The following is a 26248-nucleotide window of genomic DNA, read 5'->3' as shown; positions in this document are numbered from 1 at the left end:
TACTTACTACCTTTTAAGAACTGCAGATAAATGCAAAATTTTACGTGGAAACAAACTGTCAGGCATTGTTGTCAAAATGAAACTAAAGCGAACTTTATAATACCAATATTTTCTCTATAGCAACAATTGTTTGCTTCTATTATGACATTCATGACATTTGTTATACATTGAACGTTAAGTGGAATAATTTAGCGAACAATGGCATTTACTAATAGTGAAAAAACCGATATGGTAATTTTTGCTAATTTTTGATGTATGACTCAAAATTTTATTGTCAAGAGCCTTTTGAAACCGGAAGCTGCCACTGGTTAAAATATTTATGAAACTATATGAATCACCCTGTATATGTATATTTATGATTTTATTAGTTAAATAACAAACATTTGAAATAATATAAAATTTCAATATTTTCAATAGAAAACAGTAACTATGTATTATAAACAGAACGATTACAATAATAACTATTGTACTACATACCGGGTGTAGAATTGGTTTACGAGACATAGGATTTTACATGTAAAAATAAAGAGTTTCAATTATTGGCTCCCCTAATAATTTTACGGCAAAATAGTTAAAATGAAAGTTGGAGAGAATTAAAATTACTGTCTAATTTCAGTCTTACTTTTTTTCTAACATCTTGTGGTACTGAAAGAAAGGCAAGAAAGAAGTTGACTTTCCCCTCTCATACCTAAGTGCGCGAAACGGCACGGTTTCACATACCACTCTAACCAAATCTGACCTGGTCAGTCGCGAAAAATTGCTTAGTGTATCTCATAGTACTCATAAGCTGCTTTCCAAGTGGGAGTAATTTACTCCGAACAGTTCTACGCCGAACTGTTCATTGGTTTGTGCCGCTTGGAACGCTGAATTTACTCCTGCACTGTACACTGTCATTAGTGTCATCTGAGTCCGATTCCCGCCGTATATTTGACATTTCTTAACATCCCCACCACAAAAAAACTCCGAGTAGACTCCGTCCATTGATAGATTGCACTTTTTTAAATATCCTTAGATAACAAAATCCCCAAACCATAACATTAAAATATTATCAAAGTATCGTAGATTGTGTTGGTAATACCTTGAAACATTCGCGCCACTGATTCTCATTGGTTCTTATAAAACCCACGCGAAAAATAAATTATATGACATTTCAAATTTGAAACTGTCAGTGCTGTCAAGTGGTTTAAGCATTTAGATTTGCGATTTTTCATCTTTAGAGCTATGTTTTGCGTTCCTCTGGTTTTAAAAGTTATTAGTTTTGATCGTGCCGCTGTTTTGATCTGTTCCGTTGCGATTTTTGTTTATTTTTTTGAATTCGTGAAGTGAGTGCGTGCCTCAAGAATCTAGCATAATGAACACTTTAAGTGACATTACAAACATCGAAAATGATCCAGATCTCCGAAAAAAGCTGGATATTTTAGTTTCAGTAGCCAGCTTTTTTCGGAAATTAGAAAATGAATTGTGCCTTACATTTTTAATTCCGTCGGGCACATTATCACTCGTGAAATACTCTGTATTAATAAAACCCAATATATTACTCCTACTATACTGAAGTTTTCTTTCGTCTTTCCTAAATGCAAACATGCAGAATAATAATAAAACATCACGTGTAAACCTGCTCTTTCCATTTTTTAAATTTCGCGCCGAATCTATTTGTTGTAGCGTAGAGCGAACACTTTTAGTAACATTTATGTCAAGCAATCTATGAGTGGACAGAGTTTACCAAAATTTAGGTAGGTACTTCAGGGGGCAGGGGAAGGGTATAACGGAGTAGTTCTGGAGTAGTTCCACAAATTACATGGAACACTTGTTGTACTCCTGGAGTAGTTCGGAACTACTCGCGTAGATACCTGGAAAGCAGCTATTGACTAATAGATATACCGGGTGTAGAATTGGTTTACGAGACAGGATTTTACATGTAAAAATAAAGAGTTTCAATTATTGGCTCCCCTAACAATTTTATGAAAAAATTGTTAAAATGAAAGTTATAGAGAATTAAAATTACTGTCTAATTTCAATCTTAGTTTTATTCTAACATCTTCTGGTACTGAAAGAAAGGCAAGAAAAGAGTTAACACAAAAATCCTAAAAAGTACTACTTGGCATGAAATTTTCTTTCTTTCTTTAGATGGTATTATGGAGGATCTTCGTTAAGAAACTTCCAAGCAACATTTGCTTCAGGTTTCCCAGACTGACCAATTTCAGCCATAGAAACAATTCGAAGAATTGGAAAGAAGTTTGAACATTTAATGGAAGATACCTTTTCATTCGTCCTGTAGTCCTGTACGTGTTCATTTGAAGGGCAGATCAAAAGAAAATTAAATAATAGTGAAACCACCCGACAAATAATTTTAGAAGTCAAATTTCATTGCTAGTACTGCTTTTTAGTATTTTTGTCATAACTCCCTTCTTGCTTTTCTCTCAGTACCACAAGATGTTAGAAAAAAACAAAGAGTGGAATTAGACAGTACTTTAATTCTCTCTAACTTTCATTTTAACCATTTTGCCATAAAATTATTAGGGGAGCCAATAATTGGATCTCCTTATTTTTACATGTAAAATCCTATGTCTCGTAAACCAATTCTACACCCGGTATATACTGATGGTGTATCTTATTCTCCTCCGTCTACTCTATTTCCCACGTCATTGGAAAAAAGTCGCAAGTTTCAAAATAATTATTAACTGTCAACATGACAGTGATAATTTACAAATTTTCGCCTTTTTTCTATTAAAATCGTTGAGTCGTGCAAAAAAATAGTAAATGCACCTCGGGAATGAATTATTTTTATTCTCAGTGCTTCGTAGAACCCTCGGGCAACAAACTGCAACTAAAAATCATGCACTTCACTCTTCACTCCATCGGTGCGTAATATACTAAAATTTGGAATTGACAGTACATTAACTGACGAAATTCCGTGGCCGTAACTGTACTGCGTAGTGCGTACAGGGCTACAGGACAGGGTACAGGGATTTTATTTCTTTATTATTATTATGAGATGTTCTGTGTTGGGTGTTAGGGTGTTGGGTTTATTTAAAAATCGACATAACCTCAACAACGGTCCAACTAACATTGAAAAATATGCCCTTAAAAGGATCGACTCCAGTTTGTCTAAAATGTGAAACAAACGAATCACCGTTGTGGACCAATGCAGAAAGTCTGGGTGCAATTTGTTTGGACTGTGTTAATGAAGCTAAAGATAACCTCAAATCGGAGCAGGATGAAGAAAACGACGACAAATCTGACGATAAGTCGTTAAAACGGAAACAACGCACTACTAGATCGTACAAGACGAGGCTAAACCCATTTGCTCTTCCTAAAATTGGAACGCCCAAGGGTAAAGGAAGACGGGGCATTTTTAAGAAAACTCCTATTAAAGCCCCGACTGCGGTAGCAACACCGATTACATCAGAGTCGATTTTTTACAAGGTATTTCTAGTTTAACGTCGTTTATAATTACTGTGGTGACTGTCAATTGAAGGGTAGCTATATTCAAGTGGGTGACATTGTCTCAATGGAAGATGAAGATGGGGGAGTTTATTATGCACAGATCAAAGGTTTGCTGACCGATCAGTATTGTGAAAAAAGTGCTGTAATCACATGGTTGCTGCCAACGCAAGAAAGTCCTCCACCAACAGAAGGATTTGACCCTGCCACATATATCATAGGTATCAACATTTTATAATAAAACTTGTACTTATATTGTATTTCTGTTATGTTTATTGAAGGTCCAGAAGAAGATATTCCAAGAAAACTAGAGTGCATGGAATTTATTATGCATGCTCCTTCTGATTATTACAAGTCTAGGACAACACCATATCCTACAGTACATGCCCCTGCCCGACCTGGCTACATTTGGACATCTTTAGAGTCCATTCAGAGACTTTGTGGAAAACAGTAAAAATGATTATGAACTGATAATTTTTATATGTTATGGCTTAGATAGCCAGTTTATTGTTAATACTTATGACAACATTTAACAAAATAGTCGATTGTGTTATTGGGATTGAAAGTGGTACTTTTTTGATGGGCAATTTGTTTGCAATAATTGCCAGTCAAGAAAAGTCACTTTTAACAAAATAGTCAATTGAGTTATTAGGATTGAAAGTGGTACTTTTTTGATGGGCAGTTTGTTTGCAATAGTTGCAAGTCAAGAAAAGTCACTTTTAACCTGAATGACGCATACTATTTTTTCTTCAACCAAGTAAAGGATGCATACTATTGGGGACAAAATACTTCGGTCGTCATTCTTCTGTCACTTCAAAACAAATTAATGTAAACCAAGCATTAACGTCAAGTCAATAGTGTTGACAATTTCAAATTATTGACTTTTATCTTGTCAAAAATATGGCACCTTCCACCATTCAAAAATTTAGAATCATCTCCCTTGTTTCTGGGGGATTGTCCATGGGCCAAATTGCCTTGTGGAAACCTTTTCAATTTTTCCTCCTAGGAATATCTCCTTCAGTTGTCCATTTTTCGGTATTTTACATTTTGCAATGATGTGGTTGACAGTAGTAAAAATAAGGTTAACCGTCCTAATGCTTGCTTTACAACTTTATGTCAGTCAACTGACTTTGACGACCAAAGTAATTTGTCCCCAATAGTACCATAAAAAGCATGAAACTCATAGGTACATTTAAAATTTTAAAGCAACCGTTTTATTGAAATATCCATGTAACCAAAGTTGTTACATGAAAAAAAAATTGAGCTAGTGGTAGACATCATTAAACGTTTTTGATATTATTGAAATAAATTAATTTAAATGTATACCGGGACATTTTTTTAACTCTGAACATAGTCCATACTTATTCCCTATGTTCAATTTTAAAAAACACATATCAATGCATTGTGAGTTGCTATGCAACCAACTATACCGAACACCTGAGATTTTGAAATAATGTTAAAAATTGTTCCGATTGATGGAATTGGTCTAACATTTGTTGCATTGGAATTGTCACGCACATTTCTAATGCTCTGATTGGCATGGAATAACTGCATTATGTGTATTTATTCTTCAAACAACTTGACCATTTTGTTAAACTGTCCAGTACTTATTTTCGTTACCTTGGTTACGTGATTACATACATGCATTGACCTGTGGTTTTTAAAACTGAACATAGGGAATAAGTATGGGCTATGTTCAATGTTAAAAAAATTTCCCGGTATTTTCATCATGCATTGATATTTCACTAATATTTGTATACATCCTCCAAGATTAAATGTTGAGGACAATCTAAATCAAATTCTGATGTTATTTAACAACGCAAGATTACTCTTATTTAAGTGTGTATTAATTCTTAAGTATGAGACTAATCTTGGTAGGGTAATCACGTTGAGAAAGCAAAACAACAAATCGATTCCAAAAATGACTCAGATAAAGTTGAAACCACCAGATATCAGCGTATGGATTCTGACTCAGCGACATAGCAGCATAAGCTACAGTGCCAGCATCGCCGTGTACTTGTTTGTGAGCGAAGACCTCTTTGTTAGCATTTTTATGACCACTAGACGGTGGACATAAACAACTCATCATTGAGTCTCTGAATTGTTGTTTAATAATTTCATGACTTGCAATTAACATTTCAATTAATTTGTATCTTGCCTAGGAATTCTATCTAGGTTTTCACAAATCCGTAATTAAACGCTAAATTAAATACGTACATACTTGCCAAACATATTTAATAGATACCTTCGTCCAATGAGGGATTGAAAAATTTTAAATTTTAAACTTTGTAACCCAGTACAAAATGCACTAGAATACATTAATTAGAGTAAATTTCAGGGCAAAAATGTTACTGCTTGCAGGATAAATTTCAAATTTTACGTGCGCTAGGTACTACAGTGTGATCAACAATGACTGAGTCTGTTGGCAATGAAACAGTTGAAAAGTATTGGTGTTTTTTATCTCGTAATTGGGGCTGACAGGATTTTTTAAGTTAAGACGACATTAAAAATATTTTTGGTTATGTTAGTTATGTTTATGCTATTGGCGATTTCGGCTACCGTTGGGGCGTTGGGGGCGCCACTGAGCGCGCACTGTTGCCAGATTTTAAGTCATACACCGCTCGATTCTACTTATGTTTGTGCATTGTTTTGTTGTTGGTTTTACGTGTTATGTGAATTTTCCTTACCCTTTAGTTATACTAAAACATTGGCGCGACCTTGAAACACAACAAGAGTGGGAAAAAGGCATTTTCACAAGGTTTGAATGGTGGGAAACGATCTAGGAGGACGCCCTGAGGCTGTCTAGCCAGAAAAAACGCGAAAAGTGCAGAAGTAGTTAAAGTGAACAATTACATAGCAGTTTGTATTGTCATAAATTGTAACAGGTCTGCCGTCATCCAAAACAATTCTTTTATTTTGTTTTCAAAACAACCGAAGTGGATTCTGCAATTGATCTTGCTGTGTTTGTTAACAAAGTGGGAAACGAGTATTCGTACCTATCGGGGCAAAGTGTACATATTTTATACATTTTTTGTCCAAATTTGAGTTGTATGTGCAAATGGCACACATTTGGCATTAACTTTCATATGAGTTGTCATAGTAACAGGTCAGGTCATTTGCACCACTGATGTTCATTCCAACATGAACAGATACTATAGTCTATCTTGTCAATCTACAAGGTGATTCACAAATAGTGTCCGACTTAATTTTCACACATTTGATTGACACTATTGTTTCATTTTTCTGAAATCGGATTACTATGATCACAAAATTTTATTAAAATTGAAAAACAGCGAAGTATAAAGGTGCTAAATCAGACACTATTCGTGAATTACCCTGTATAGGCAAGTAAATAACTGTTAAAGGCATGTTTCCCTTTAGTTTCGGGCATCATTTTTCTGTCACTTCAAAAAATTGCGATGTAAATCACTCTTTATTGTCAACATGACATTCAAAAGTCAAATTTTGAAATGTATTTTCTGCCCACGTCAGTCATTGAGGTTAATAATGTAAAGCCTATTTTACATTTTTTGACAGTATATTGACAGAGATGCCCCAAATTCCGTGTCTCGAACTGTACTTCTAATTTTTTTTTGCCGCAACCCATTATACATATTGCAACAATTTTATGATTTCAAATTTTGAAAATAATTATAACTGAATCCACGATGGCTCTTAGTCTTGTATCTTTGATATTACATAAAAAAATCTTGTCAATTCGAAAAATGTATTTTTACAATAATGACGAAAAAACTGACATGATCCTCATTTGTCGAGGGTGTGAAAGGAATGCTGTCGCCGCTGTGGATACGTCGAACACCTTTTACATTCACTTAATTTGTTAATTTTTTTGTTGAATTTTGATTAAATACAGGTTATCTGTCAATCTGACACATCTCGCAAATCTATCCAACTTACATACTTTGAGTTCTAATTTAAAAGAAATATGTATATAAAAAATATACAGTATGGAATAAAATGATTTACATCTAGTTACCTTTGCATTACCCTTGTAAAAATACGAAATGCCGCTCTACAAAGAAAGAAAGCCTAACCTCAAAATATTCCAAAATTCCAAATGTGATTTATTGCGAAGGGATGATATGAATGCAAAGTAGAGATTGAAATTAAAAAGGAGCTAACAAAAGCAAGTCACAGCTAGTGTTGAAAGTGGCCACCAACGTTTGTTAATTCAATTTAGTAGATTGTAACAATTGTCAATTCGATTGATGACATTTATTGACAGAACTAATAGTTCGGCACTTCAAAAAAAAAGTAGAGCGGTACAGGAAAATTTAGATGTGCAAAAATTCCAAAGGTAACTAGATGTAAATCATTTTATTCCACACTGTATAAAAGAATATTTGATTTTGTAGTTGGTGGCATTGGTATTGTTGGTTGCCGCAAAAAAGTTCAGAAGTACCCCTCTCGTGAATAATCCTGTATCTGTGCCCCTTTCAACTTTGTTGTATATTTGGTTAGATTCGATCTTCGACCGAGAACTCCACGAGGTGAATCGCTGCCGCATAACATGAGTAGATAACCTTAAAAGTGGAACAACAGATTCCTGTGGGAAATTCAGATTTAGATTTTCGGCATCCCACTTTTAAGAATCTTGTTTCGTTTTTGACGGACGAAGGGAATTGCGAATCGGCGTTCAAAACTGAATCCGTAGCCTTCGTCGTCGGTGGCGGAAGCCACCCCTTTGCCCGTGTCGTGGTGGTGGTGGCGCGGCGGGCGCGCGCCGGGTGGTGCACCGCACTAGCGCAGACTGCGCGGTCCTCCTCGGTATCGAACGGTGGTCCAGTCCGCGCCCGGCCTCGCTGTGGCAATGACCTCGTCGAGTGGTCGTCTTTTGCCGCCACAATGACCAGCTGCCGCGTCGCGCTCCTCTGCGTGCTGCTCGCGCTGCTGCAGGGCGCCCGCGCCCAGGCGCTCGCCGAAGACGAGCTCCAAGAGGACAACGTGACGTCGACGCCCTACCCCGAAACCTCGACACTCGAGCCCAAGCACCGCAAGGGGGACCCGCTCTTCCCCAAGGACCTGTTCACCGGAGAACAGCTCCGCAGCGGCGCCATCGTTCTCCACATCCTAGGCGTCGTCTACATGTTCGTCGCTCTGGCCATCGTCTGCGACGAGTTCTTCGTCCCGGCGCTCGACGTCATCATCGAGAAGTTCGCCATCCAGGACGACGTGGCCGGGGCGACGTTCATGGCTGCGGGGGGCTCGGCCCCCGAGCTCTTCACCAGCGTGATCGGCGTCTTCGTCTCTTTCGACGACGTCGGCATCGGCACCATCGTCGGCTCCGCCGTCTTCAACATCCTTTTCGTCATAGGAATGTGCGCGATCTTCTCCAAGACCGTGCTCTCACTCACCTGGTGGCCCCTCTTCAGAGACTGCTTCTTTTACTCGCTTAGTCTCATCACGCTCATCATCTTCTTTAGGGATAATCATATTTACTGGTACGAGGCATTGGTACTGTTCACCTTCTACATCGCCTACGTCAGCTTCATGAAATGGAATCAGCCCATGGAGAGGCTAGTTAAGAAACTCATCTACAAAAACAAAGTGACGAGGGTTAGGAGCACAGATCAGCTCATGCCAACGGTACGTCTTCATCCTTCACATAAACATCACTTCCCGCTAAATATTTGGCCGCAAATCCTTTAGCGCAGTGTCCCATCACCGAGGACGTCATGTGAAAGCGACTGTTGTTTGTGCAAGATGCTAACTTTAGGTACACACTTCAAACGACTTCCCTTTCCCGCACTTCTTAATTAAAAATTTTACGCAAACTCAACGGTTGCTCCTTCCTAACAAAGAAATTGTCAAAATTTGCAAATTTTATGTTAAATTTTACGAAGTTGGCATTTTGCGAGAAAGTTTTCAATATTTTCGTAATTTCCTTTGAAGAAACGATGTCCAAATTTCAGGCGACATTCCATGTGTTCAGCTCATGGGTCGTATAGGACGACCGGACCGGACCGTCCAACTTCCCACCTAAATATGTAAAATAAGTTTTTAACAATCATCATTCGTGCAATATTGACATTTTTTACATATTTTAAAATAAATTTACGTTATATTTATTTTTCAATAAAAAAGTACGACTCTCTTATGCTTATAATACATAAATAATACATTATAATTCAATGAAGGAAAATATGTACTGGCCTTTTAATATTTAGCGTGTATGCGACGATTCCTGATTTAGAAGTGTTTTTCATATTTTCCAAACGTCGTCTTATACGCTAACGAGAAAGGTATTTAAAATCGGAAAAGACTTGGAGTCCAGTTGGCTGTGAAAAATAAAATGGAGTCGTAGATGAATTAGATGACTTGTCAAATAAAAGCTTGCTATCTATACAGTGTGGAAACTTTAACTGGAATAAAATTCATAACTTCGACATAGGGAATCTGATTTACAAAAATGTGTTTGACTGAGGGACGGTGTGAGTATAAGAGCCATTGCGAGAAAAATTAATGTGGATAATGTTTGAGTGACATTTTGAGAAACGTCACTTTCAATCCCATTTACAAAGCCGAAAGTTTGGCATTATGGCATTGTCAAAGTGTCTGAGTTTTCAACGGCCGCAACTGTACCTATTATCCGTTCACCTGACATCCGCACTGTCAGTATCATTTTTTATTCAAATTGGTCGAATGTACAGTCGATGGACAAATAAAACTGGGACAAAAATGACAATCACATAAGTCAAAATTTACAAATTTGCATCGTTTAATTACTGCTTTATCACAAATAGGTTAACTTTGGTATGACATATTATATAGACACTGACAAATATATTGACAATTCAATGGTCTGATTTACATAGATTAAATTTTAAGTGTCCCAGTTTTATTAGTCCACCGACCGTACATCAAAATTTCGACTTTTCTTTTGAGTGTACTATGGCGGACAAAAAATTTGGAACGACTTGTTATTCCTTTGACATATAAATGTAAATCTGGCTTTATGGTCAACTAACCTCATTTTTTATTTTTGCCTTTCTTGTCATGTCACCAGTGACAGATTAGTCAATCATAGATTAACACAAAAATTTTGGTGTACCTATGTTGGCTTACGAATGGTGAACGTGGATGAATCTTAATCGTTTCGTCTTTGCCGTCGAAATTGCGAAAGTCGCTGCAGCCCCTAGGCTATCGAGTGGTGTAGAATGTAGATACGTACAGTCGCGAGCAATAAATTTTGGTCGTCAAGGTCATTCTTTGACGCATTCGAAAATGCTGCATTGTAAAACAGTCGTAAATATCATAACCTATCATCATGTTGTATGACATTAATTGTCATTTTTTCTCTTTTTTTTGACACTTTGTTGACATGCGCATAATCAGGCAGGGAAATTTTTTAAATTTGTGACAATCTAACCAAATTTTGAAATGACATTGACGACCAAAATTTATTGCTCGCGACAGTACATACCTATCTAGTTCTTAGAAGTTTAGCATCAACACAAAATCGGGAATGTCTTCATCATAGATAAAACCAAATTTAATTCTATTTATATACGTCAAGACAGAACGACCCAACAGGTTGTATTTTGGTAGGCAAATATCAAAAAATTCAAAGTACAGATCAATCCACAATACTAACAAATTATAACATTTATTTATTAAACTTAAAATTAAAAGTTTAAAATAAAAAAAACTTTACAACTAAAACTGAAGAAGTCAATGTTTGATCATTGCTCCATTTTGTTGTACATACAACCAAGAGCAATCTATTCCTCATGGACAGGCACAGATTTCGGTGATAGTTCGGAGGTGCCTCGTTCTGTTCCACGGAAGACACCCGCCTTCTTCCAGAACCTGGACGCCGAACCACCGTCCCAGTGTGTTCCCACTTTCGCATAATGGCATGGATAGTGCCCTTCGATAACCCTAAATTCGTCGAAATTTGCCCATACGACATACCCCTCTGGTGAAGGGTTACTATTTTGGCTTTAGTAAATTCAGATACGGCTGGCATTGTATCACTAAACTATTATTATAAACTTGAGAGACGTTTACTTCAAACCGTCAATTTTTCGATTTAATTTATAAACGTCATAATAACAGTAAAGGACAGCTTACATTGACATTTTTTGATATGCCAAAATTTGATCGTTCAAAATTTTTTGTCCCCATAGTACATTAAATCTAGTGATAAATAAATTGTTACAGTCAGATAGAAGAAGTTGGGTTATAAACTGGTGTTTCAAATTATTTTATTTAACGCTGTTTAAGGTATTGCATCTAAATCTTCCTCAGAATAGAACTCCAATTCTGATCCTGAATCGGACGCGGCAAGAGAAATAATTGTTTGAGGAACATCAGCAATAGATAAATGACTCATATGCCTTTCAAATGTGGCAACATTATTTTACGTAAATTATCAAGTTAGTATAGTAGGGATTTGAAATATTACCAACAGCTTGTCAACCTGACATTGCGGATGTCAAGTGAACGGATAATATGTAGAATTGAACTTATACCTAAAGTTGGTTTTTATTTTTTAGCACGTAGGCTTTGAAAATATTCAGGAAAGAAGTAGTGCATTGTATTCCTTGCGAATACCCTTACATTTGAAAAAAAAAGGGGGTTGCACACTTCCGGGAGGAGATATGCAAAAACCATGTCCACCAAAATGTGGGCAAGGAAAAATAAAAATCGTCCATGTCCAAGTCATGAATTTTATTCCAGTTAAAGTTTCCACACCGTATACGTGAAGGAAAAACTTTATATCCCTTTTTAAGCAAATTGTGCGCACGGAGGAGTGTGAGATTTGGCATAGTTAAAGTTTATATGGAGAAAGAGTGCAGAAAGGTAAAAATTTAAGTATAATATACAGGTGTCCCCAAAAAAAAAGACGGGTCCATAACGCCCTTATTTATCGGAAGATTTTAACTATTTATACACCAAATTAAATGGTTCTGAATATGCTACAAAGAGCCCTAATAAACCTACATATAGCCCCAAGGGCTTCAATGCTAAACTGTCAAAATATTTTTTTTCAAATGCGAACACATAATTTTTTTAACAATTTTGATAAAGATTTTTATTCTGAAAAGAATAATGTAGATATCACAAGTAACACTTACATACCAAAAATACAAAAAAAAAGTTAAAAAACGCTACTATCATCTATGCTTAATCCCCCCGCAGTGAAATCCACTCCAAGAGAGTTTATTTAGATTATTTCTAAAAAAAAGAAATCTTTGGAGTGAAATAAAAAATTCTTTGACTATTAGTGGTTTGCCACCACATAAGTTAGATTTGAAAGTTAATTGCATCGTTAGAAACTTAAATACAATGGAAGCATTAGTCAATGGAACAATAATGCGCATCAAGTTTATGCATCGTAATGCTATTGATTACGAAATTTTTACTGCAACTGCACGCAATAAGAGAATTTTGATTTCAGGTATAAATTTAACAATCATGTTCCTATTTTACCATTTAACTTTCAAAGAACTTAATTTCTAATTATACCTGCATTTGCGACAACAACAAATAAGTTTCAAAAACAAACATTCGAAAAAATTGGAATTTTATTGAGGCAGCCAGTTTTTACACATGGTCAATTATTGTATGTCGCAGCAAGTAGAGTTCGTTCATTCAATGGTTTGAGATTTTATATTTCCCAATATAAAATATAACGGTATAACGATGAAAGAGTTTTTACAAAAAACATCGTCTACAAGGAAGTTTTGTTCAATGGACAACATTTATTTTTTTAACCGCCCGGTTTTTTTGTTTCAATAAAAAATACAGTATGAATCAATTGTGGCTTATTTCTGAAATGGTCTTTGATGCAACCAAAAATACTAATTGCAGCATTCACTAGATCTGTAATTTAAAAAAATTAAAACAATAATCCACCATTCCATTGCTCTGAAAATTGTCAACTTTGTCTTGACAGTTTTCCTAAAACTTAGTTATGAACTAACACGTCTTCAATTGAAAAGTTCATCAAATTGGCTTTAATCTTTGTCGCTATCTTTGTCTAACCAACTTAATTTACCATGTTGTTGTCTTTTAAAAAATAAAGTCAAAGCCAACTTGATAAACATTTCAAATGAACACTTGTTATTATGGAAAGTGGACATGTAACATAGATATTTTTATACAGCAATGTTTAGAAAAATAGTGACTATAAAAAGAAGTAATGAAAAACATATGTCACAATTTAAAATAAGGAAGTTAAATATCACCCCACTTAAACTGCTTCTTTAAAAAATAAATATTATATGGCAGTTCATAGTCCCTTAAACGCCTTTTCATTTGATATATCGCTTATTGAAATCGGACAAGAAATAAAGTTGCTAGAGCATTTAAAAAGAAATTGGATCACCCTGTATGAGAATAACTTTTCCTTTTGAACCACTGACAAAAATTAAAGATCGGGTTTTTATTTTTTCAATCTATTTAGCGAAAATTTAAATTTACCTAAACATTCCTTTTTACAGCGTTTATGAGAAATTTGACACTGACAATACAATTTTGTGACATTTCTCAGTCTTTTGTTTCCGCCATCAAATGTGAAAATACCTATAGTTGACTCAAGTTGCAAAAAACCACTTTGCCTTTGCAACAGCGTTTTTATGGCATAGTCCTTTGAAATTACTCTAAAACTGTACTTATATGGAAAATATTCAATCTAAACTATGATTTGCTGGTCCCTTTGTGCCTTTATTTGGTTCAGAAATATTGAAAAAAGGCTGTTGCAAATGACAAGTGGTTTTTTGCAATTAGAGTCAACTATATAACAAGTATTTTTTAAAAGACAACAACATCGTAAATTAAGTTGGTTAAACAAAGATAACGACAAAGATCAAAGCCAATTATAATCTTGCCAAAAATAAATTAGGTACTCCCTATGATTTAGGGATATTCGTTACTAAAGTGTGGTCGCTGAACAGATGGAGTAAAAAACCGCCCCCTAGTGCCCGCGTATTTTAAACAGCAGCTTCCAATTGGCTTATTCAAATCATCCACAAAAATTGCTTGAGGTCGTTTCAATAATTTTAACCGCGCTTCGGCAGTCTGACCACGTGTTTATGTTGGGAGAAAATATGCACGTCAATGAATACAACATTTTTCTCAGTCTATCAACTATATCACATTCTTATGAGAATGATAAATGGCAAAGAACCTGCCTCATCGTGAAACAGGCTTCGGCGTATATCGTTCTGCGCAACTAACGCCCTTTTTTTTATTACTCCATCTGTTCAGCGACCACACTTTAGGTTGCCATAAATTTGGTTAGGTTGGAGGCTATGTGGTTTCTGGTGACAAACAAAAGATATCCTAACTCTAAAGAAGTGAATTCCTTGTAACAGTTGCATATGGCACTATTTCTCGCTAAGTGATGGATGTTTTTTTGTTGCACAATCAATTTTGGTTTCTAGTGGCATATTTAGTTGGACTTAATCTCTCAATTCATAGTAACCAACCTTAAGGATTCAAAATTACTTTTGAAAATTCTAGTTACACACAACATGAAAAACGTGATTTCTCTAAGAGTTCGAATTCTAGGGAGTAATTTATTTTTGACACGAGAGTATGGGGTATCTATGTCGTTTTTTCAAATCACTACCATCTTTCGGAGGAGATGTAAAGCTGTCGGTCCCGGCTACTACTTAGTAGTGGTCCTTAGGTTATGTTAGAGGCGCTTGCGCGACCTGAAAACATCTAGCACTTGGCCTTAGCCAGAAGGTATACGATTATTTATTTATTTATGTCGTAAAAATGCCATGATAGCTGCGGATCTGCATCTACAGAGGTATCCAAATCGCAGGCATATATTTATTTTTTATTTATTTAAATTTTTTATTTCATCCTGTGTCAAATTTCAATACTTTACGTCATCAGTTTGAATCCGGGAAAACGCAAAAAACGGCCGGACGCCGGTTAAGTGTTGCTATTGGAAACACAAAAGTAACAATCGCAATAACAATTATTTAGGTTTAAGAAATGTTTTATTCAAAAATACATCTAAATGCAAATTAACAATTTAACTATTTCGGCCAAAAAGAAGATGCACTTACTTTCTCAGACTAAAAACGTTAGTTCACAAATAAAATAATACAACCATTTAAACCAAATCTAAAAAATAGGCCAGCCAGCATAACCTCTTCCGTAATTTTCTTCACATTATTTTCTGATTTCCATTTACAAAAATGGCTGAATTGTTTTTGATACCTTTCACCAGACTTGCTAGGTATTAATTCAGCACAGGCTTCTGCAGATTTTCTTACAATTTCTGGAGGATTTGCTTTAGAAGTCATTTTGACGCACAAGATTATTTCAACAAAATAAACAATTGCCAAAAAGCCGTTGCTAATCATGTTCCAAAAATGTGACTAGATTTGTTGAATTATTTTGAAATTAATTTCAGTGTTTCTTTCAAACGAAATTTGAGGCAGGATGAAATAAAATACATAACGACATTCGTCGTGAACTCTTTTTACAGTACACGTTTCGAGTTTCAAGACTCGGCTCCTTCGTCGTCTCGTCCTTAAACGTCTAACTCGTACTGTAAACTATGAGTTCCCGGACTTATAACGTTAATTACTATTACAAAATGAGTTAACCCTTATTGTTGGAAAAGTTGGATCTGAATACATAAACAAGACAACAACGTATGTGGTTCTAGCAACGCCTTTAGATTTTTTCTTGTGGGGCGTATTAAAAGAAAGAGCCTACCAAATTCCTGTACTTACGATTGAAAAACTCAAAATAACGCCAGAGGCATTACGCGAAGTTCAAAGGTCCTTTTTAAACAGGGTTGACGCGTGTTTACTCCAAAATGGAATGTATGTTGAACAATTTTTACGAAAATCATAGGACACTATAATTTCTTCTTTATTTTGTTCACCGTCCACAATTAGACACCACGCTATACAAAAATAATTCCGCTCATAATAAATGACTGATCATATTGCACGTGAGACCGCTTCATAAATAATTTCGTCTAAAAATGGTCGGCTCTTAGCGTACGGCGGGGTTCCCGATGTTTGCGCTCAATTTACCAACATGAAAAAATCAAACGTTGCCAACAGCTCAGGTGCGACCTCCACTAAAATTACTATATTAAAGAGAGTTGGCTCCATCCTGGTTCCTAGGGTGTTTTTCGATTGATAATTCAGATAATTGGCTGCACTTTTATTGTCAAAATTGTCGTTATCTGCGTTTAAATAAAATTGCTACTTAACAAAATGTTTCTGGAGTGAAAATAAAATATAAATATTATGTTAACTATTTAGATTTGCTTGCATTAACTTCACAAATTTTGTGAAAACCAGGCTGCCAACTCAAATCTAACTCTCAAACACTCCCCTAGGAACCAGGATCGAGCCTATTTTCTCTGATATACCACTCTAACCTCCACTACACCTACCAGGTGACTATAAAGGGCTGTTTTTTTTTAATTTGGCGTCGAAGTAGGCGTTGGAGAGTCGATTGAGAGCGCACCACTCCTGTAAAAGCGTAAGATTTAAACAGCTGATCCGTGATCCGTAACCTGTATAGTGCGTTCACAATCGACAGTTCAACGCCTACTTCGACGCCAAATTAGAAAAAAAACATCCGTTAAATGATTGAAGCAAATATTTGGGTTGGCAATCAGGGCATTTTCCGTTATGCCAACCTAAAAAAAAATCACAAACATTTATAGTCACCTGGTATATAATACATTATTATAATATTGGATAGATTAATATGTACATACCGGGAGTCCCAACGGTTTAGCAAAGTAGATTTACTAAGTTAATATAAGTTCTTTGAAAAATGTTATTATTTCATGTTATACATACAAGTTATAAGCACGGTTTAAAAATATTTTAGATTGTACAGGGTGTTTGGTGTATCGGTGGCAACACAAACTTATATTTTTTTAAATGGAACACCCCGTATTTTTTTGCGTTTTTGGAAAGCAAAAAGGAAGATACCACATTTGATGGGTCTAACTTCTACTTTTAGTAAACTATTCGCTCTTTTGTGTCCGGACAAACCAAACTTTGAAAATTTGTAAAAAATTATAACAGATGATAATTATTTAGATTAGGTTTTTTTAGAACATTGTAAATATCGTCAATTTTATTGCCTTGTTGAAAAACATTAAGATTTTTACTTAATTACGTAGAGGGCGCTTCAAACGCAAACTCTTTATTTAGTCTTTTTTTTTAATGGAACACCCTGTATTTCGATATACCGTTGGATAGCTCTTTCAATGAGCGTTCAAAAGACATAAGGTGTTTGGCATCTAAAATAAATAAATATGTTCGAGTGTAATAATAATCGTAATTAGTCAAAAACAAAAAGTTAATAGAAAATAATAATAATAATAATTATTATTATTTCTTCTTGCACCGTTTTGGCTCAAAGCGAATATAAAAAACGTCATGATATATTCGCAAAAATTATACACATGAATTTAGCAGTTAAATTCAACTTATTAAAGGATACACAACCACATTATATTTATAAACCCGAAAGTTGTTTGGAAAATGACAATTACAAATTATATTTTGATCGTACAGTTTTAACCGACATTCATATTCAGCATAACAGACCAGACATTATTATTTTAAATAAACAACAAAAGCAAGCATATCTTTTAGATATAGCTGTTCCAAATTCACACAATAATAACACAGACATATAATACAAAAATTAATAAATATTTAGAACTCTCCGTTGCTATGAGAAATCTTTGGTGTTTAGAAAAAAATTCGATTTTACCATTTATAATTTCAGCAACAGGAATAGTACCGCAATCTCTTTTTAAAAATTTAAAAATTTTGGACTTAGACAACAAATTGGTGGTTGAAATTCAAAAAGGTATATTATTATACTCATGTCATATCGTTAGGAAATTCCTTAACATTGACACAGAACATAAAACACAAAAAAGTCAAAATGTGGAGGCGAGACGCCGGTAATTATGTTGATAAGCACTGCACTATTACTTGATAGTATTATCCGTAATAGTGTATGTACTCCGGCAAAATTGCCGTGCCGCCGGGTGGAGGTGGGATACGAAATTATTATTCATGTTTTCCAAGAAAATAATAATAAAACTCTTCAAGATTGCACCTGAAAATCTTCAAACTCACACTTGACATTTGTTGCTATTTGTATTCCAATTGTTTTTCACGGCACACTTGAAAATTTCATAAGCTGAACCACAATTAAAAATTGTTTTTTTTTTTTTTCAGTCAGCTATGGACGAAACGATAACTTTTAATACATCATTAGATTCAGAAAAAAAAACTTTACCAGACTGAGCCTAAAAAACTACATGTGTCCATTAAAAAAAAAGTTGACTATCGTTAGCTACTGAAAATAACTTAAAAAAATATATTTTATGGCTGCTTCGTAGCGCATGAAAAACCATATCTTTGGTTTTTTTGTTCATTGAAATTGGATAATAAATAAAAAAGTTATGGGTTGAGGCGTGTTTTATCAAACAGCCTGTATAAGAAATACTCGTATATTGAAAGAATCGTCTGAATATCAAGGATAAACCCACGAGGAATCCCTCGCTCCCTCGGGAATTTCCCCTAGTCGCTACGTGTCAAACAATGAAAAATGGATGAGGAAAGTTACGAAAGAGCCAGAGTTTTTTCCGAAGGGTTTAATATGCATTTTCGGTTGTACGAAAAAATTACACCAATAAACGCATCTCGATTTGACATTTATTGTCTCTTGACAAATCTGATCCGTTCTTAATTTAACATTTAAAGCCAGACAATTCGACTTTTGTTTTACGTGAACAAATCTGATACTTTAAAATTTATTTAGCTCGTTTGTCTTCAAAATCATCGCTTTTTGATTGATATCTTGACGTGAAATTGCGATTTGATTTGGAAACAGAACGCGGTAGGTCGAAATTGTTAATGAGATTAAAAGTGTGCCGGGAAAAACAACTCGATTAGTAAATGTCAAAATGACGTTGGTTACCAACAAGCTCAGACGTACGTTGATGAAGTGACGAACAGAAAATGGCGAAATCGTGTTGTTCATTTTTATTTGTCTGGCAAAAATTTACGAATCGAACACAAATGGCATTTGCTCTAGTGCGGTCGATAAAATCCCTGAAAAGTTGTGTAATTGATGGATAAAGATCGAACAGATTATAGACATGATACAAAAATAAAATAAAAATTGATCTGAGGGAGAGAGAAAGCGACACGCCAACCAATAAATAACAATTTAAAATAAAGCGAACTTGAGGAAAACGTCTGGCGGGGTTGTAGTTCGAGCATTAAAAATGCCAATAAAAGCGATCCAAGTAACTGAAACGCTGAAAATACATTATCATTGACCTAAATGAGAATCGATAATAGTAAAAAGTAAACAGAAGGAAATATAATGAGATAACCTTGTATCGATAATAATTACTAAATTTGGGGTAGTTTCACTATAATTCATATAATATTATATAAGGTAGAAAAAATCGTCGCGTGTTTAAAATTACCAAAATCGTAAGGTCTACGTGATATTTATATTAATTAGCAACATCAAAATTTATTTTGCCATCATAACGAAGACCACTTGTTATAAAATAATTAAGACTTTATCGTTCGTGAATAAATTAGGACAAAAAAAGTATCACAAGTAATGGCAGCACTTTCCCAGGTGTACACGTTCTCATATAATTGTATAATATTTTTGAAGATCGAATTTCACTATCGTTATGAATGACCAACAAAACATGAATTATTGCGATGTAAAACACGTCATAAATTTTAATAACTATACTAGCGACGTTTTATATCCGCCATTGGCAAATCTACATATTAATGTAGGTATCCTTTATTTTAAATATATTTTATTGTTTTCAACTGTCATAAATTCTCATTTTTCTCCTTTGTAAACTGCCTCTTAACTGCCGTAAAGCAAAATGAGCAGATAACGAACCCTTGCCCTAGACAACACATTCATCGTTACATTTCTGACAGGTCTTGAAAAATTTGTCAAAACTGTCAAAAGCAAATGTGAAACCATTTTTAAAAGATTTGTAAGCTTCAGGGACGTAGTTTCAAACAATAAAATTTTGTATGCAACTCGTTTCTGGGTAAATTGGGTTTTTTTAATTGCCTTAAAACCTCGCTACGTTCGTGTTTTAATCTTGTCCCTCGGGCAATTAGAAAAGCCCAATTTACACAGAAATTCGTTGCATAAATAACTATTAAAATCTGTTTGCACGTAATAGGCCTAGTTTATTTTATAAACGCCAAGGTCGTTGATTTTCTTGAGCCAGGATTCATTTATTAAGAAGAAAATATTATTGGCAACATGAACATAATTTCACTTAAATACTCAGGGGGTCATTCACGAAACTCGGTAAGGTTCGATAAGGCCTTGCAAATTCAAAACCATGACAACCGACATTGTTGAAGCGTTGTCTTTGCCGTTTCGTTAACGATTTGCAAATTTGCAAAGTTTCGTGAATCTCCCCCTCACTCAATAACAGTCGTTTTAAATATTACAATTATTAGGTATCACATTCACGGTTTAATCAGACTGGCACTGGATAAATAAAAATTTCAGCCCAAGTTGCGAACAGTTCAAAGTACTATTGCGGGCAAAAAAAGTGGGACATCAACGTCATTGTCTTGACTTTTAATGTGAAATAACCCTTATCTGATCCTAACCCTACTTTGAATTGATTGACGTTGTCATTACGTACTGTAGGTTGTAGGGAATGATTGTAAGTAAGCACGTAGTGAATATTTATTTTATGCAAAGTCCCAATCAAAATCTACCTTTATCAAAAGAAGAAGGCATTTGGAAAAGGAAAATAGGAGTATAAAATACATTTTTAAATTGTCAGCTAGAATAGAGTCAAAAAAATGACAATAAAGCTTGAACTACATCGAATTTTTCAAAACTGAGAGAAATTTGATGCTCCACTTTTTTTGCCCGCAATAGTATGTACAGGGTTATTCACGAGAGCGGTATTTCTGAATTTCTTTTCACCGCAACCCATTATACACATTGCAACAATATCTTGATTTCAAATTTTGAAAATAATTATAACTGAATCCACGATGGCCCTTAGTTCTGTCTCTTTGACGTTAAAGCAAAAAACCTTTGACGAAAAAACTGACATGCTTCTCATTTATGGAGAGTGTGGAAAGAATTCTGTCGCCGCTGCGGATGTTTAGAAGCCGATGGTAGACACACCTTTTACAGTTAACTTAATTTGTTAATTTATGTGTTGAATTTTGATTAAATACAGGTTATCTGCCAATCTGACATTTCTCACAAATCTATCCAACTTACTTGGATTTCTAATTTAAAAGAAATAACACATTTGATTTAGTAGTTACTGCCATTGGTATTGTTGGTTGCGGCAAAATAAAAATTCAGAAGTACCCCTCTCGTGAATAACCCTGTATAATTGTCAATTATTTCGTTGAAATAAGATGCTAGATCTCCGTGTTTTTTTTTCTTAAAATGGAAAATTAAAATATCACACATCTAGTCTGGTTGTGTCAGTTCAACAAGTACTTTTTTAGAAAACTGCAATAAGAAATCGACAAAAAAAATTTCTGTAATTTACTTCATTCAATATTTGAAGTTGGATGAAAGCTATAGTAGTAATATTTTTTTCACCTGACAATAACTTTTCGCATTACTCCTAGTTCTAAAACATATTTCGTACTCTAAGTTTAGTGTTTGTTTTTGCGTCTAATTCCTAACTAAATGAAATTATACAGGTCATACTCATTATAAATGATTGTAGTCGAAGCAAGTCATACCACTGCTATGAAATTTTTGCCGCTCTATACAAAAATAACTCTAACGTGGTGTGAACTGTCACTATAGTGTCAATTGTGTGACATAATATCACATAATTTTGATGATTTTCATATGGAGTGGCAACCATAAATTTTACATTCAGTTTTTGCGCCACTTGGACTACAATCATTTACAATAGCCCTGTATATAATTAGATATTGCAGATTGAGAGGTTGGGTTTCTTGTTTATAAAAAATGGTGGATGCGCCGGGTTAGTTGTTCTCGGTACGTTCCAGCAAATAAAGTTTCTCTATAACAATAATTCTGTATAATGTGTTTAGTTAACAATATTAAATGTATACGAAATGTATGTATTTATTGATCAACGATGAGAAGGAGAGATACTACAAAAAACGCACTCCGTCTTAATCTAAAGCGTCAAATGATAAACTAAGTTTGCAAAAGTTAGATGAGACTGAATTAAAATGTGGAGACATTAAAGAAAATAGCATTTTAGGTTATTCTCAACGGATTAGTGACAAGAAAATGTTTCATCCTATATGCCATACATTTTTAACTATCTACTTCATGGAAATCTAATGTCCTTTATTATCAAATCATGAATAAAACGAATAAGCCTTATTAAAAAAGATTTCAAGTGATTTTGATTATTAACTGTTTAAAATAAAATGTTCCTTCAATAGGGAATCATTATGATTCTATTGTATGAAGTTAGTAACTGATCTAAACAGATTTCTAATTTGAGTAAAAGCTTGTCTTTAGACAACCGCATGAAAGGTTTGAATTGAAAATAACACGTGTTCTTGATTTTTTTACAATGGATTTTATTCAAGCTTACGTCGTTCCGCTTTATAACTATATCTTACAAATTTAATCTTAGGATAATTCTACAAATATTTCCATATTGCTTTAGTCATTTATTTGATGTGAATACATATTTACAAGCACCATAATGAAATGCAACATTACAAAACAATAAATTTGTTTATGACGATTTTTATTTGTGAAATTTTTTTTCGTCTCAATTACCTAGTCGTTATAAATATTTTATCGTCAAATCTTCAGATTGTATAATTTGTGTTTCAATTAAAACAATGTTAAGCTTCCAGATTATTTTGTGAATAACAACAGTGTCGGTGTTACATACGGAATTTTATGGAAGCAATTTGCAGGAGAATACATTATCAATAAACCGTTTTATTGTCGAATGAAGCTTACGAAAATTTTTGCTACATTTAACATTTATTAGAGTTTGCTCAACGTGCCTCGTACGAGTGAGTCTATTTCAACAGTCGTAAAAGCAATTTTCAACCTGTCTATCGATTTTTGGAGTACAGAATGTACGTAAGTACCTTCATCAATAAATAATAATACATAATTAACAGCTTTGTATCATACGACGACCAATAAAGCACACGCGTATTGCCGGTTGCAGCATTTCGATTATAATTATAGTTACGTGTGATTGACTATTAATCTATTGTTAACTGCTGCTTCGTAGTTTATATCTAGTTTTGCAACAAACAAACCGACAATTATAATGCTTCTGACTGCAACAAATACGGCATAATATAACTGCCATCACTAATTTCGTGTATCGATTTCTTTTAATTAGTTGCTTCAACACATCATTTTCTTTACTACCATTTTAACTAAAAATGATGGAAGAAAAAATATATCGTAAATGTCAACAACTCCAACATCTAAGTCCAAAATTTTGGTGATGTGTTATTCACGTACATGTACTCGTATGTCTGGTTACATGTATGAGAGAAAATGATTTTTCGAAGGACAAAAACGTGACGCAAAAGCTTGTATAATTCGCACTTTTATTCCGGAGCATCTCTTCCGTTCCATTAGCTTAACTACTATCTCTTATCTGTATTTCCTGTTTGTGTGTACTAAATGTATGCTTCGTTGTTTCCAGCACCAAACGGCCGCTCAAGCTCTGGTGAGTCAGATCTTAAAGCTGCTTTTCTCCTTTACACACCTTCATGTTGTCCGCTTTCAGCTTAACCACCTTATCATGCTTTTATGAACTAATTAAAGCGACACGATTTGCTGCATGATTCTTCCGTATTTATTTGCTCGTAGGTACTTTTTACTGACATAGCTGTAAAACAAGAGGCAATTACGTCGATCACCGGACGAAATTTTGCTAAAGAATCAACCTTCCGTCCTTGACATGATATTTCTTTATTGATTTTCGGCTAATCCACGCGCAACATGCTTATAGTTCACGGTAACCGCTATGTGAAAGAATCACAAGAAAAAACGAAACCACCATCGTACAAATTACCTATCTGTTAAATTATGTATGTCCTGTTGCTATTACGGGACAGACTTATGGATTTTTACATTATCATCTGGACATTATTCTCTATTTTTTTTTGTATGGTTGAGATTAACATATTTATTTACGATTTTTTTCTTTTTCAGTCGACATCAGTCAGTGTCATTGTAGACTCTAGCAAGGTCAGTAGAGTATTTAATACTGTTGCCTACCTTTTCGTTGTTTTTGTTTCTTCCTTCCTTTATTTTTTTTTTACCTCTGTTGTTCTGACCTATCAAGTTGATCACTTTGTTACTCAAATTTTCATTGTAATGGGAAAATTAAAGCGATACCTATAAAATCTCATTTTTCTTATTTATCTCGTTTATGTTCAGCATTAACACCACCGAAAACTGACTGATCGCTTTAACTTCTAACCGAATTTGTTATGTTTGTTATGTTCTGTGTGTTTTTGTTGATGGTGGTTGTTCCAGGTAGAATAGGCAACTCTAAATACTCTACTGATTCTTTTGCTCAACTCCTGTAGTATTACTCATTTCCGATTTATGTCTCTGCATCAGCTGTTTGACTATTTGATATAAACTAATTACTAAATTGGCTCTAAACACAGTAAGGTTCAAAAGTTCAAATAATCCTACCAAAGGAGCTAACACAACGACGAAAACGATCACTCCGGAAATTTCTGGACCTTACTAAAGTAAAAATGAGCGAACATAGTGAAGGAAATCATTGAAGTGTTGATTCGGACTAGCTACTTATTGTGCATGCACTTGAGTTATTGTATTCGTTTGTTGTTTAATGTAAAACTAGCGAACCTTTAATTATTCTGACTTTGTTTTCTTGAGATAACGGAAGAATATACAGTGAGTTTTTTTTAAGACTGGCCATAGGGTTTTACATGCTAATTTTTCAACCCCCTGTTAACTTTTGTTCTGATGAAAATATTCAAACTATTTGTGGAACAAAGTCAGAAGATTTTTCAAACTATCGGATAGATTACAATTCAATATCCCAAATTGTCGAAAAAGTTATGAAAAAAATATTTTTTAGCGCGCCGAAAGCGTCCAAAAATGGAAATCGTCAGGTGCTAGTTGAGCCGACAATGGCGCTACTCTGGCGGCCGCTCGACGTACTATTATTTCGGCGCCCTGAAAATATTTTTTTCACAACTTTTTCGACAGTTTGGGATATTGAATTGTAATCTGTCCGATAGTTTAAAAAATCTTCCAACTTTATTCCAAAAATGGTTTGAATATTTTCATCGGAACAAAAGTTAACAGGAGGTTGAAAAATTAGCATGTAAAACCCTATGGCCAGTCTCATTGTATATTGCAAATGCATCGAATGTACCAGTGCCACATTAAAAAAAAGAATTTCTTTCATCGGCTCTATTCTTTTTTCGTGCTCTAGAGCTGGATACGCACGTTTTCAATTTGTCCACGAATAAAAGAATTGTATTCTTCAAATCAAAATTGACTGTACGGATAAAATAGGTACTGATGATATGAAATGGATTGAATGAGATAAGTGACCTTGCTACCTTTTTGGATATTTTGCAATAATAATTGATTTGGTAGATTCTGCCCTACTCCATTTGCCGATTAAAAATTCTGTTGCATTTTCTGCAGTTTTACTAGTCCCCTTTTCTATAAAAATACGATTTTTTTTCCATTAAAATGATGTCAAAATCAGTTATCGACCGATTGTTTTTTGCGTAGCTTAAAGCAATCTGGCTTT

General features: G+C 34.6%; 2 protein-coding genes across 7 annotated transcripts in view; both read left to right on the top strand.

Moving 5' to 3' along the window:
• The first annotated feature begins 2669 nt into the window (after positions 1–2669).
• On the top strand, positions 2670–4767 carry LOC138123789 (GATA zinc finger domain-containing protein 1). Its single transcript, XM_069038598.1, has 3 exons — positions 2670–3426; positions 3479–3665; positions 3726–4767. The coding sequence occupies exons 1-3, from the start codon at positions 3079–3081 to the stop codon at positions 3896–3898; spliced, it is 708 nt and encodes a 235-aa protein (XP_068894699.1). The 5' UTR covers positions 2670–3078; the 3' UTR covers positions 3899–4767.
• Positions 4768–4920: 153 nt separating this feature from the next.
• The window catches only part of Nckx30C (solute carrier family 24 member Nckx30C), a 68681-nt gene continuing 47353 nt past the window's right edge, over positions 4921–26248 (top strand). For 3 of the 6 annotated variants that reach the window (XM_069038586.1, XM_069038589.1, XM_069038584.1), the window contains exons 1-2: positions 4921–9051; positions 24658–24693. In XM_069038586.1, coding sequence (XP_068894687.1) covers positions 8311–9051; positions 24658–24693 — 777 coding nt within the window. In that variant the 5' untranslated portion in view covers positions 4921–8310. Of the gene's footprint in view, positions 9052–24145; positions 24170–24657; positions 24694–26248 lie in introns of all 6 variants that reach the window. The other 3 variants (XM_069038588.1, XM_069038587.1, XM_069038585.1) reach the window with 2 other exon arrangements.

The sequence above is a fragment of the Tenebrio molitor genome, chromosome 2, assembly GCF_963966145.1.
Source record: "Tenebrio molitor chromosome 2, icTenMoli1.1, whole genome shotgun sequence".
Lineage (NCBI taxonomy): Eukaryota > Metazoa > Arthropoda > Insecta > Coleoptera > Tenebrionidae > Tenebrio > Tenebrio molitor.
The sequence above is the reverse complement of the archived record's forward strand: the minus strand, read 5'-3'. Positions and strand labels throughout refer to the sequence as shown.

Coding starts and splice junctions, on each gene's coding strand:
- LOC138123789 (XM_069038598.1), top strand. CDS start 3,079: ATGCCCTTAAAAGGATCGACTCCAGTTTGTCTAAAATGTGAAACAAAC. Junction 3,427..3,478: donor CAGAGTCGATTTTTTACAAG/GTATTTCTAGTT, acceptor TGTCAATTGAAG/GGTAGCTATATTCAAGTGGG. Junction 3,666..3,725: donor CCCTGCCACATATATCATAG/GTATCAACATTT, acceptor TGTTTATTGAAG/GTCCAGAAGAAGATATTCCA.